At 40.2% G+C, this 13,742-nt stretch overlaps 1 protein-coding gene across 1 annotated transcript in view; it reads left to right on the plus strand.

Moving 5' to 3' along the window:
• LOC139124254 (MAM and LDL-receptor class A domain-containing protein 1-like) overlaps positions 1–13,742 on the plus strand; it is a 67,619-nt gene that overhangs the window by 37,568 nt on the left and 16,309 nt on the right. Inside the window, exons 6-11 of the mRNA XM_070690394.1 lie at positions 227–349; positions 1,659–1,892; positions 2,553–2,702; positions 3,389–3,540; positions 4,422–4,535; positions 5,340–5,538. Of these exons, the coding sequence (XP_070546495.1) occupies positions 227–349; positions 1,659–1,892; positions 2,553–2,702; positions 3,389–3,540; positions 4,422–4,535; positions 5,340–5,538 (972 nt within the window). The remainder of the gene's footprint in view (positions 1–226; positions 350–1,658; positions 1,893–2,552; positions 2,703–3,388; positions 3,541–4,421; positions 4,536–5,339; positions 5,539–13,742) is intronic.

Consider the following 13,742-nt stretch of genomic DNA (forward strand, 5'->3'; position numbering starts at 1 on the left):
ACAGATAGATAGACAGAAAGATAGACAGATAGATAGATTTATAGAAAGATAGATAGATAGATAGATAGATAGATAGATAGATAGATAGATAGATAGATAGATTGATTGATTGATTGATTGATTGATTGATTGATAGATTGATTGATACTATTGATTGATTGATTGATTGATTGATTGATTGATAATGACTTTAGATTCATAATCAGTCCCGCATCCCATCCATTAGGTCACTATATGTTCGTTGATGGGGACAAACATGAACAAGGAGAGACTGGTAGGTTGATTTCGCCCGTGTACAGTGGAGCTCTCTCAAGCGTGCGATGCGTGAAATTCTGGTATCACATTTCAGGTAAGTAATACGCCACAGCAGGCAGACGATTATTGACAAAGAAACGATACACACGTACTAGCGATTCACATTAACATATCGAGGAACTCTCAAAAAAAAGTTTGCATTGATCTGAGTCATGTCGACTCACTGATTTTAGATTTCTTATTTTTGTTTACCAGCCTGCTATCTCATAAAACAATGATGAGTTAAACGATGAAACGCATCTTATTCATTAATTGTTACCGAGTACGCGCCTGGAAACTGAAAGACTTATTAAGGTAGAACGCACCTCGGGGACAGACATTAGGACCCTCTTACTTTTACAATTCTCTTCTGATATACCACATGTGGGGGTTCATTTTAAAGCTTTTGGTGAAAGAAAACTTTCCATGATTTAGTTTTCGAAATTCGAAATTTTTTGTCTTTCTCCATAGAGTTTACACAGGGATGGCGGCCATTTTGAATTTATAATAGCGGTAAATCTTGGGAAATTTGTGTCTCTAGTACCAAAATTGGCACGGTGACCCCGTAGTTTTATTCTTGATTTGAAAGAGAATGATTGACAGATTCCTTGCAATGAGGAAAGTTAGAGCAAAATGTTTAAGTATTTCACTTTCGAGGTGCATACTACCTTAAACTCTTGCTACACTTTCGTCAAAGAAACTGTACAAAATTCTCTTTAAAATCATGAATAAATATCAGGGCCACTCTGCTGACTTTATTGTTCAGAAAACTAATTCTCAAAATACATCGATGTTATAAATTCAAGATGGCCGCTATCCCTATGTTAATTCTATGGTAAAAAACTAAAAAAACCTAGGTATGCAATGAAAGCTTAATTCACTCTATAAGCTTCAAAACGACACAAGCAGTATACATGCGTAGTATTGCAAATAATTGACAGTCTTACCTTATGTCCCCGATGTATTCTGCATTAGAGAATAAACATAAATGATCTACCCAAAAAGTGAAACCTTCATTTTTCGTTATTGGGGTTAACATCGAGATTACAACCATCTGAATTCGCATCATAGGTAAATCTGCTTATTAGTTTTCTTGGTACCAAAAATTGCGACTCTAAGTTCAGCGAGCACTCATCAAGCCTCTTTGCGACCTTAGCAGAAAGAAAAGGATGACAAATGTATGCCACGAAACACAAATATTAGTCCTTACCAAGAGAAAAAAGAGGTTCACTACCGAAAAAAACTTTACTTGAAAAACTTGTTGAAAAGTTCTTTCTGGAGCCTTGAATCTCTTTGAGGCGTTTCAGACCCCTTTAAAGCATAATGCGATCTAGACCTGTAATTGGACTTCTGTAACATTTCAGGAAGCAATGGTGGCACTTTGAAACTCGAGATACAGGAAGTGGAAAGTGGCAAAGTTCACGTCATATGGGAGACGACTTACGATCAAGGAACATTCTGGCATGTGGCCGCCCACGATTACGAGATCACGGCGGACCATTACGTCGTCTTTGAGGCCGTGATCGGTAGTGTCGGACGGTATGACATTGCCATAGACGATGTCCTGGTTACGGATGGCAGGTGCACTGGTTATGCAGGTTAGTGGGATCAGTAAGACGTATTATAACTGCAGACGACAATTTTGTCCTTGTTTCAACCTGAGGAAAAAAGGCGAAATTTTCACTTTACACGCGCTTTAAGACTTAAATTTGACGGATAAGGAAATGAAGAGAGTGATGCCATATCTCAGAGAAAACTGAAATTTTGATAGCTTCAATAAAAAAAATCAATTTTGAAATGTTACACCTTTTATAAATTTTTAAGACTGCCCGTGCTACAGTTCTACAGGATTTCAAAGGACAAATGCCCCCTAAAAACGAAAGTTTGTATAATATCGGTAATAACATATTCACATATGCAAACCTTCGGAGATTTTAAATCGTGAACAAACGTTGAACAAAGATCCACTCTTAGATCGAACTCCGCAATATCAACATTCATTGCTCTATTCCAGTTACTCTTGCGCTCTGGTATTCTTTTGCAAACTGATCTGTAAATAAATAAAAAAAAAAACGTTGAAGCACTTTCAAGTATCCAAACTTCCAGACATTTTATCTCAGACCTATCGTAGACAGGACTTTAAACTCGAGAGATACAAGACTCAAATGCACGTCATTCATTTCGCTGGTTCATCTTTTATGCCCCGCGTAGGATGGACCGAGCACTTAGCTTCTCACTCTTGTTCAACCTTACTTCAGCTTCCTGCAACTTTGACATTGATCAGTGCACGTGGCTGAACGTTCGAGATGGCCGCGACGACTTTGATTGGATAAGGTATACCGGCGCCGCCAGTGCCTTGACTGAGGTGAACGGGCCCCAGAAAGATCACACAACTAATTCCAAATACGGTGAGCTGTCATCTGTATGGACTTAGGTCAAGGAAAAAAAGAGATTTGTTGCTCTTCCTGGAAATTAAAAAAAAAGTTGTGGTGATGGGATTGGCATGTGTTGTGTGTTTTGATGATAATTTCCTCTTTTCCTTTCATACAGGAATATTCCGTTGTCATTGCTTTCCCAAATCACATTTATGACTTTGTGCAAGTAATAAAAACGGACAACAATACAACCGCAGAAGAGTAGTGCTAAATTAGTATGCGTATCGGCATTGAAGGCCTAGGGGAAACTTTAAACCATTCTCTTCCAAATTCAAACAACAAGTAAATATCAAAATCAAATTTTAGTACTTAGGGAAACAAATTACCCGTTCTTTACCGACACTTGAAATTCAAAATGGCCGCTTGCAACCCTGTGTCGTTTTTGTTGGGAAAACTTGATTTACGATTTATGTCACAAAAAAGCCGGCAAAAAACTTTATTTGCTCAATGAATTCATAAATGTTCCCCACAAGTCGTATTACCAAGCTTCTGAATATCTGTCCCCGAGGCGTAATTTACCAAAATGTCGCAGTCAACTGAAAACTTGTCATGCCGGTATTATAATGTTCTTATATGATAAATATAGATGACACCTTTCGATAAGTCAACACACTTTGCTATCATTTGATCTTTGTCTTGGCTGTTTTCTCCCCTATCAGGTTGGTATATGTTTATTGAAAGTGCACCCCCTGGCAGCAGTGGGGACCGAGCTCGACTTGTGTCCGATGTGTTCATGCCTTCACCTCAGGGTTACTGTTTCCAGATGTTCTATCACATGTTCGGTCCATTTGATGCTCCAGGCATCATCCGGGTAAGACTTACTGGGCCAGTAATGAAAACTTTTGATGACTTTTTTTTCATAAATTTTATTTTGTTTGGCAATTACAACTTCTTATAGTACTCCCGAAAGAATGTTGAAACACTCACTCTTTATCTTGTCACTATAGTGTCTATATGTGTAAAATGTGCTGTTATATTGTTTACATTTTAATTCTATTCCGGAGCAGAATTTACAGTTTACACATGCATGGGCCGAGATGACAAGATAGGGAAATAGAACAAGAAATTATGGCTGAAATTCAAAACAAAAATGGTGAAAAAATTATCGAAAGTTAGCATTACTGGCCCTTTAATCGCCTCAAAAATACTAGAAGTAGATTTGCATAGGAACTCATGAGAATGACTGAAAGATTGTTGAGTAACATCGACACTGTCTTGCACCTTTCTTCCTGTACGTGATTAGTTTCAGTTACCCAGACTGCACTTTGGGCTCTCACCCGACAGGATCTGAGAGTCACGAATTGTGATACCATAGACAATAGACGCTACCGTGTGTATGAGGGTGATATGCAGTAACCTGGTATCTTAAAGCATTTTACTGTGGCGGCGTCGCCAGGTGTTACACGATTTCAGGGTCTAAACCATGTATCACCGTCGGTTTAACGGATTACAGGTGGACAGCTGATTTCTATAGGGAGTGGTAGAAATAACACCCACAGCGCAAAAAAAAAATCAGCTCCATTACTGTTACAATAATAACACGAAAAGAGTAATTCTTTGGGAAAAGTGTGCATTTTCCGCCTGCTCTGGAAACACTTGGACTCACACAAGAAGAATATTTTGTCATCTCACCACTTTGACCTAGCTACCCATGACTGTAGTAGAACCTCCCGAGTTTCGATCATTTCACAGGTGTTGGTTGAATACATCAGTGGCGGAGAGGATGAACGCTGGAGCATATCCGGTAACCAGGGCGACCAGTGGTTGGAAGCCGTAGTTGACATGCCAAAGAACATGGGTTTCAGAGTAAGTTAACTTTTCATGTTCGTCTATGCCGGGTTAGCAAGTCATATGTAAGGATCATTTTCGATGCATTCATGTTTTCAGTGAAAGCATCAATTCAATAAAAATAAACCAGTAGACCAAAAAAAACAAAAATAATGCGTGGTTACATCTGTACATGCGTCCCGTTCTCACAAAACAACAGTGGCAATTTCTCGGTTGCTTGTTTGCAACATTACCTATTAAAAAAAAACCAAACCACTGTTCGATGAAAATAACTTTATCATTAATCTGTAATATGAGTAAACAGTTAGCTGCACCATACTATTGTTCTAAATACCGAGGGCGAACCCTGTACATTTGCAGAGGTCCTAGACGACTAGGAACTCTCAAATTGTTCAGATCGGAATCAATCAGTATGAAAGAATCGACTGACAAACAACCTTGACAATACTGTAAAATTCTGGCTGGTTTTTTTTTTCAGCCCAGTGGGCGGAGATTTGCTACTCACTGGTGACAGAATTGTCCCGATCTCAGACTGTACCCGCAGTCGTGATTGGATGAACTTAATATCACTTTCTCTCGCGAGACTAGTATATCTTAGGTCGTGAGAACATTTGTATTTATCACGTGTCTCACTTATATTTCAAGCGGCGTAGAAACCACTGAAAACAAAATAATTGAGATTTAGTTGCTTTATCTGCATGATCGGCGGAAAACATAAAAAGTATACAATTGTGTACAATATATCTGAAACATGAGCAAATTTACACGTCTACCAGACAACTCTATATTATGACGATCCCACACTTACAATTCTATTCGTAGGTTGCCATCGAAGGTGAACTTGATGCCATCATTTTCGGAGACTTGGCAATAGATGACACTCACATGTACGACGGCTCATGCGCAGAGATGCCACTACCTGAAGACTTCATTTGTCTAGATGGCACCGGCAACGTCACACACGATAAAAGGTGTAACTGGGTGATGGATTGTCCGGATGGCTCTGACGAAGTAGAATGCGGTAAAAAAACACAACTTTCCAGTAAACACATCTTTACTCATTCAGACACTTTGGGCATTTCTCATGAACACCATCTGGCAAATATCTCTATAGGGCTTAAATGAACCACACAAGCCCACATGTGTGCACAGGCGGCCCAAAAACTATTACTGAGTTTTTCTCACTGTTTTCTCTATCATTTTCTCTCCTTTTCTTCATGCTCTGACTGATAGGAGTAAATAAAATAAATGGTTATATAACCTAACCTAGCCTCTGTGACTCTTTATTTATCAGGGATTTTACGGGTTGGTCAACATCACGAAAGATAGAAATGGTTACCAATTTCATTTACATCTCTATCTTTACAATGTTGACCAACCCTTGATAAGCCAACGGATTAGCATAATTGGTTGTGTTGACTAATTATTTACAAGATATGTATATGAGAGATAAACGTCCTTGTAATGGGGTGTAAAATAAATAAAGAGTCAAGAGGCTATAGGTTAGGCTATATAGCCATTTATTTTATTTACTACGATCAGTCAGAGCATGCAAAAAAGGAGAGGGACTGAGAGTGACACAGAAAACTGAGAAAAAATCAGTAATAAGCTTATCAATAGCGTATGGGCCGCCTGTGATGTGTGTTGTCGGTCAGTCTCGTGGGGTTGTTCAGTATTTCAAACCAATGTTCCCGGATGTATTCGTGTTAAAACCTCTGCCTGCTGAAAACAAAAAACCTGGATTAAACACATTGATTCTGTCACAAGGACTGTGATTCCGTATACTTAACACGCTGATATCAACGACGTTCGCGAATATTGAGACCTTGTCAAGGCAGAACTGATTATGTTCATTAGGCCATATCGGCAACGACTTAAAATTGTTTACGTCAGACTAATTTTTCGAATTCCCGGATGGAAAAACTCATTTTTGCCGAACATGCTAGTAAAGCATTGTAATGTCCAGTCTTGACCTCGAGGCCTAAAGTGTCGAAGACTTGCTCTCGGACAAAATATCTGAAAATGTCAACATATTTGCAGTACACAAGTTGTGTGACTAATATTTTGAGTTTTATCAATAATTTCGAAGGTGTAATCCCGGCGTTTTTAATATTCCATACGGATGAGTGTTTGTCAATTTAATTCAATCTCTAAACCTGCAATACAGCAATTAAGTCATCATATCGCTTCATTCGGGTCGATTGCATTTGTAAAGCTACAGAGTTTTGGTATAAAAGTCCCTGGACTGTCAAATTTGTTATGGCCCCTCGGTAACTGCAACTTTTTGAAGCTTAAATTTCTACGGGAAGTATTCGGAACACACGGACTGCTATGACCAACTAAGATGCCCTAGCGCATACGAGAAATTCTGAAAATGGTAAATGACAAATAGACGTTTACGAAAAGTAGTAAAAATCTCTATGTGTGTAAAATTACAACTACTTACGTTTTCCGTCCAACTGATTTACAGTTCTGTCAACTTGCAGAAACAGAACCATTCAAAACGTGAAAAATATTTCGAATGTTACAAAGACGATCAAAAATCAAAGGAATTCGTCAGAAGAGCTATGGATACGGAGTGAGATCTGCATCAGAATCTGAGTCTTGGGCGAACGATATTCAAATCAACCCTACATCGATAGAGGTCGCTCTAACTTGAAGAATTGGAATTCTTCAAGTTAGTGTGCTATCCGTGCCAATATTACTACTTTCTATTTTACTGGTCTGAATTCAATTTTACAACTCAAAATTGTATATAGACGATAGTAATACACAAAGTCAAGAGAAGTGTTGAATTGTAAAGTTGAATTCAGAATAGGATGTGAGTTGTAAAATTGAATCCGAACAGTCAAATAGAAAGTAGTAATTTTGGCATGGATTAGGATGTAGGCTCGACATTTTATAATACCAGCAGACCTTATTTTCAGGAACAACCCCGTATTCCTGCATTATTCAAAACACGACATGCTAACATACTCTAGATCTCATTTTGATTTTGTATTTTTAGAGGTATCCAGTCATTTTTTTCCTCGAGCAAAGAATGGTCAAACCTTCCGTATTGAGAACAAATTTACGGATGTATTTTTGATGCCTCTTTGTGCATTGCCTCTAGCAGCAGAACTGCCGAGAGTTTGATACCTTTCACAGCTGTAGTGCAGCCCAGGACACAGGGCCATAAGACATAATAAGTCACAGCAAGAGTGTGAACAAATTAATGAATTTATGATTATGAATAGTGTTGCTAAAAATTAAATATTTCTGTCATTGTTGTGTACTGTACTTACAAACGATTATACTGCACTCGAATCTTGAATGATGATCAGTTTTCATGCCAAATTCGCGTAGTTGTAATACATACCCTGTTATTAATAAACTTATGATTATGAATATTCTTGATAAAAAGTAATTTTTCTTTCATTATTGTATACTTACAAAAAGGGCAGCTGTAGCATAGACCCTCAGAAATATGGTCAATACATACAATGCGGCAGCATTGCTGAGTAACTTGATGCTCAGTCACAGTACTTCCTCAGTAGACTCTCTAAAAATTAAATAATAATATTCATAATCATAAATTTATAATTATTTTACACACTTGCCTTATGGCCCTTGGTCCTTGGCCCTTGGCTCCAGAGACAGTTTTAGGACACCCATAGTTTTACAGTAGTTTCTAGTCCACTATATACCCGCATTCATTATGTAGCCCGTGGAATACATTATAGCAACCAACAATTGATTTATTATTAACAATTGAATTTGACAACGATTAATATTGCATTAACACTGTATTTTTGGAGAAGTGTAGAACGTAATTCAAAATTTATCCATTACAGACACTAGGATGCTGAGGTAGAAACTCTCAGCCAATCACAAACGTTTAGTTTATCCAATCAGACTTTGGTATGTTTCCCGCTCAAATTACTTTGTTACTTTTCCGGATGTTTTCTCCAGCATTATTGGTCGACGTCACGAGGTAGGATAGGGACTGGCCATGCTGCTAGTTTAGCATATGTTGGGGAGAGCTCTATAGATTGCTGATGCTAAGCAACATACTCCTACTCGCCGACCTTGAGATCAAAATCCTCGATCTGACCGTCGAAGATCACTTCGACGAAGAAAATGAAGCTTCAGGCGATTACCAAGCGGAAATCTACGAAGGCAACCACGGCATTGCAACATTTGTGAAGAAAAACAGACCAGAGACGCAAACATCAAACGATTTCATCACAACTCAGAATGGCAACACTTTGTCTCTCGGTAACACGCAATGTAAAGCAGTAGCTCTACAGAAGCTCCAGCCACAAACTTTCCCAGGTAATGTACTAGAATGGTCGACTTTCTTCGACGTTTTCAAGTTCTCAGTTCACTCGGACACTAGTCTAGGCAACATACAGAAGTTTACCTATCTGCGAAGCATGCTCAAAGACGACGCGCGAGAACAATCAGTGGATTGTCACTCACCGACACTAACTACTCTCATGCGATTGACCTATTGAAAGAACGATACGGACAATCTCATCTCATAGTGGAACCTACAGAAACCGACAAAAAACGCTAAAAATTTTAAGAAACTTCTACGACTCGATTGAAAGTCACGTTCGTGGTCTGCAGTCGTTAGGTAAGGAGGAACGCACTTATGGCGAACTTTTGGTTCCATTGATACGAGAAAGATTGCCTCCAAACAACAGAAAGCAGATAGCAAGAGACCATGGTAATTCTGCATGGACACTATCGGAACTACGGCAAGCAATTCTACACGAGATAAACGCACTCCAAGCTGGCAAACCCATAGATGAGATGCAAACAACCAACGACTCGAGCCCACCAGAAATCACAGCCGCGTTTCACACAACTGCGCAATCGCCGAACCGACAAAAGTCACGCACAGCTCCCAAAACCTGCCTGTTTTGCAAGGGATCGCACTTTGCATCAAACTGCTCCATGATCACAGATACTCGTCAGAGGCTAGACATTATTAAGAAGGACAGACTGTGCTTCAATTGTTTTGGAAGACATCAAGTTTCCCAATGCAAGTCGCGATATTCATGCAAGAAAAGTAAGAAACGACATCACACTGCGTTACACCTTGATGATATTGCCGTTGCAACAAGTACCACTGTGGACGATAAGGAAACGCGACAAACGACTCCTGAGGTTACAGTAACATTTACTAAAGCTGACTCGCTCCCAAACAAGAAAGTGAACACTGGACCCGTGCTACTAAAGACTGCATTTGTACTGATCTTTGCACACAACAGAATTCCCATTCGCGCTGTTATTTTTCTTTATCAAGGAGGAAACCAAACATTCGTCTCTAAGAAATTTGCGCGTCAAGTTTCCGCGAAAGTTACGCGTCACGAACAAATCAAGTTGTCAACATTCGGCGTCAAAACTTCAAATGTGCGTACCATGGCATTCACCGAACTAACTGCTCACGAACTGAACGGGAATACTTAAACCATTGACGTGATGATTATTCCTGACATATTGTCAGACTTAATTATTCACATTTCGCAGGAAGTTCATAACATGAGCCATTTGAAAGGACTGATGCCTTTCGCACATCCAGTCTCAAGTGACAAGTCATGTCTGATTGATGTTCTTATTGGCGCCGACCAGTATTGGAATTTCGTTGGTTTGCACGTTATTTCAGGCACGTCTGGCCCTACTGCTGTATCGTCCAAGTTTGGATATTTACTGTCCGGACCAACCGGAATGCCTCATAAAGTTGATTCTAATGTACGTATGTTACATGTAATATCTATGACGGAGAACTCTGTTGACATGCTTTGTGGAGATCGCACAACCGATGATGTTTGCTCACCACTAGATATGACTACCACTCGCTCAGACGGAGAACCGAAGGTCCAAAACATGTGGGACCTGAAATTTATTGGTGTCAAAGACAATCCGGAAGTCGATAAACTGTTGACGTACGAATCTTACAGAGAAGCACACCTGAGAATAGATCAAGGAAAATACTGCGCTAAACTACCTTGGAAGGAAGATCACCCTCCACTGCCAACTAACTATGCACCATTTTCCCAAGTTTGAATGATTGCCTGCAAAAGGGACCATCGTTAATAAACGACTTGCCTGTGATACTGCTAAGATTCCGTGCTAATAATGTTGCCCTGACAAGTGACATCAAGAAGGCGTTCCTCTGAACATTCAGCTTGAAGAAGACGAAAGAAAGTTTACGAAATTTCTGTGGTTGTCTGACATTACTGACCCAGAAAGTGAGTTCATGACCTTTCTGTTTAAGACCGTATTATTCGATGCCATATGTTCTCCGTTCATACTACATGCGGTTATCAAGACGCACTTGGAGAACAATGCTCACCTTTCCACTGCCAACGAACTGAAAGACAACATTTATGTTGATAACGTGATCGATGGAGTTGATACCGTCGAAAAGGCCACAAAATACTACAATGAAGCCAACAAGTTAATGGCATCAGGTGGATTCAAGCTCAGATCGTGGTCATCGAACTATCAACAAATAAACGACCTTGCCAAAAGTGACAATCGCAATGAACCTGCTGAAGATGTCTCTCTTTTGAGAATGCAATGGTTAACAAAATCTGATGAGTTGACCTATTCCAAGGTGAACAATATTTCATCACCCAGCAAACTCATAACGAAGCGTGACATTGTCAGTTATGCTGCATCACTGTTTGATCCCATTGGATATCTCGCCCCATTGGTTGTGAAAGTCAAGCTATTCATCCAGTTACTATGGAGACTAGAAATTGACTGGGATGAACCTATCAACGAAGATTTATACAGACAGTGGATGCATATTGCAGAAGATATCAATGACTCGTGTGACACAAGAGTTAAACGAAAGTACTTTGATGAGCCGGAAGTCAACAGTGACTATGAGCTAAACGCCTTCGCAGACGCTAGTCCAAAGACATATGGAGCCGTGATATATCTAAAATGCGGTCAACAAACCTCGTTTGTTATGGCGAAAACCAGAGTCGCGCCCGTGACTGAGACAACTCTCCCAAGACTGGAGTTAATGGCCGCACTAGTAGCAACGTGCCTCAGTAAATACGTCAGAGAAGCTCTCTCATCCAAATATGACATTGTTAATTGTTACCTGTGGTGTGATAGCCAAATCGTCCTTCACTGGCTGAACAGTGAGAAGAAATTACCCATTTTTGTCAAGAATCGAGTGGATGAAATTTGTGCATTTCAGTCTACAAGGAAATATTGCCCGTCCGAAGACAACCCTGCAGACCTGTTGACCAGAAGGATTACCTACGAAAACCTTGAACATTCTAGCCTATGACAAAATGGGCCACTATGGCTGAAAACAAGTGATTGGCCAAGTTCTGTATTCGATGCAGATGTAATGCATTCTGTGATTGAGCCAAGTGAAACTGATATGATTCAACCACATCTGAACGAGGCCAGTGACACAACTACTGAGAACAGAGAAATACTCGTTCCTCCCAGAGAAACCACGACTGATGACACACCAGAGAACATTAATTCAAATAACTGCGGCATCCACAGCGTAGTAGATATCTCCAGATTCAATAACTTGGATAAGTTGTTGCGAGTAACAAGCTATGCTCTCAGATTCATCGCCCGGATGAAGAAATCCACCGATGTTAAGACTGGAAGAATTACCCCCGATGAATTTAACCGAGCTGAAAATTTGTGGGTCAAGCATGTCCAACGTCAGCAGTATGGGGACACAATACAGTCGGTGAAATTGAATTTGAGCAAGTGTGCCCCGATCGTGAGACAACTAGACTTGTTTGTCGATGGAAGCAGGATTTATAACGCGCACCTCGATTTCATCACAAAGTTTCCCGCTTTGATGCCGTCGCATAACAAACTAACAAACTTGATTGTACGGAAAGCACATGAACTGATGCTTCATGAGGGAGTCCAGTCAACTGTGACTCAAATACGACAGAGATGCTGGATCCCTAAGATACGGGTCATCGTACGTAGTGTCCTACGAGGCTGTGTTATATGCAACAAAGTTACAGGGAAACCTTACGCAAATCCTGTACAAGCACCATTGCCAAGCTAACGAGTAAACATGGTTCCAGCGTTTACGATAACCTGTGTAGATTTCACGGGATATCTATTCACGAAAGCAAAAGATGGAACGCGTGGAAAGGCGTACGTCTGTTTATTCACGTGCGCGGTGATGCATGCCATTCACTTGGAGCTCGTACCGGACATATCAACAAAGACATTTATGCACGCATTCAGAAGATTTGCCGCAAGACGATCTTTGCCGACTCGTATGCTGTCTGATAACGCTTCGACTTATTAAGCAGCTGCCGATGAAATCAAAACATTGTTTGACACCCCAGAAGTCAAAAACTTTCTCGCCGCACATCGAGTACAGTGGACATTTATACCAAAGCGTGCGCCCTGGTTTGGCGGTTTCTGGGAGAAACTGATTACATTAACACTGCGGCGACTGCTTCCTTTCTACTAAGGTTTGCACGACGTCGCTCAGCCGTCGGTTCGCGCGAACATCTGGTTTTTATCAATAACCAGACGATCTGTTCTCTCGAGAACGATCCATGAAATATTGGGCAAAGTGAGAAAATAACTCAATGTGTAGCAACCTGGGGTGTTCGTTATTTACATATCAAAGAAAAAATGCATTTCATGAATTTATTATCTGAATAGAATCATGAAATACATATGAAAAATGAAGTGCGAGTGAATGTTATTTGTCATCGGCGGTGTTTACTGTTTCTCTGCCTGGGAAACATGCGTCCGTTTGTGTGACCTCAAAGTGTTTACACTGTACACAAACATTAGAAATTTTAGACGGCACATCTGTTGCTGCTGACGTCAAACATTGGTTCGTAAAGCTCATGTCTTTCTCTCGCTTGTATATTACAGGCAGTGAGAAACCACAATGCAACTAGAAATAGAGCGTAGACAGGAATACTACGAAATGAGTATTGCCGCTGGTATCATGAACAGACCATACACAGACCTACGAACTGGTAATTTCGATCTTTTACCGGAGTTCATTGGTCCAGAGCCGGGGCTTATCAACCCGCTGCCAGACGATGCTTCAGAAGTTGAATGTTTTTTGCAAATATTCGACGAAGATCTGATAAGATTCATTACCTGATGCACTAGTCGTTAAGCTAGAGAGAGGAGAAGGGCAAATGCCAGGGAAAGGCAAAGATCGGCCTGGACACCGACGACAATTGTCAAAATGAAAGCATTCAT

The sequence above is a fragment of the Ptychodera flava genome (genome assembly GCF_041260155.1).
Source record: "Ptychodera flava strain L36383 chromosome 23 unlocalized genomic scaffold, AS_Pfla_20210202 Scaffold_23__1_contigs__length_28996876_pilon, whole genome shotgun sequence".
In the NCBI taxonomy this organism is placed as follows: Eukaryota; Metazoa; Hemichordata; class Enteropneusta; family Ptychoderidae; genus Ptychodera; species Ptychodera flava.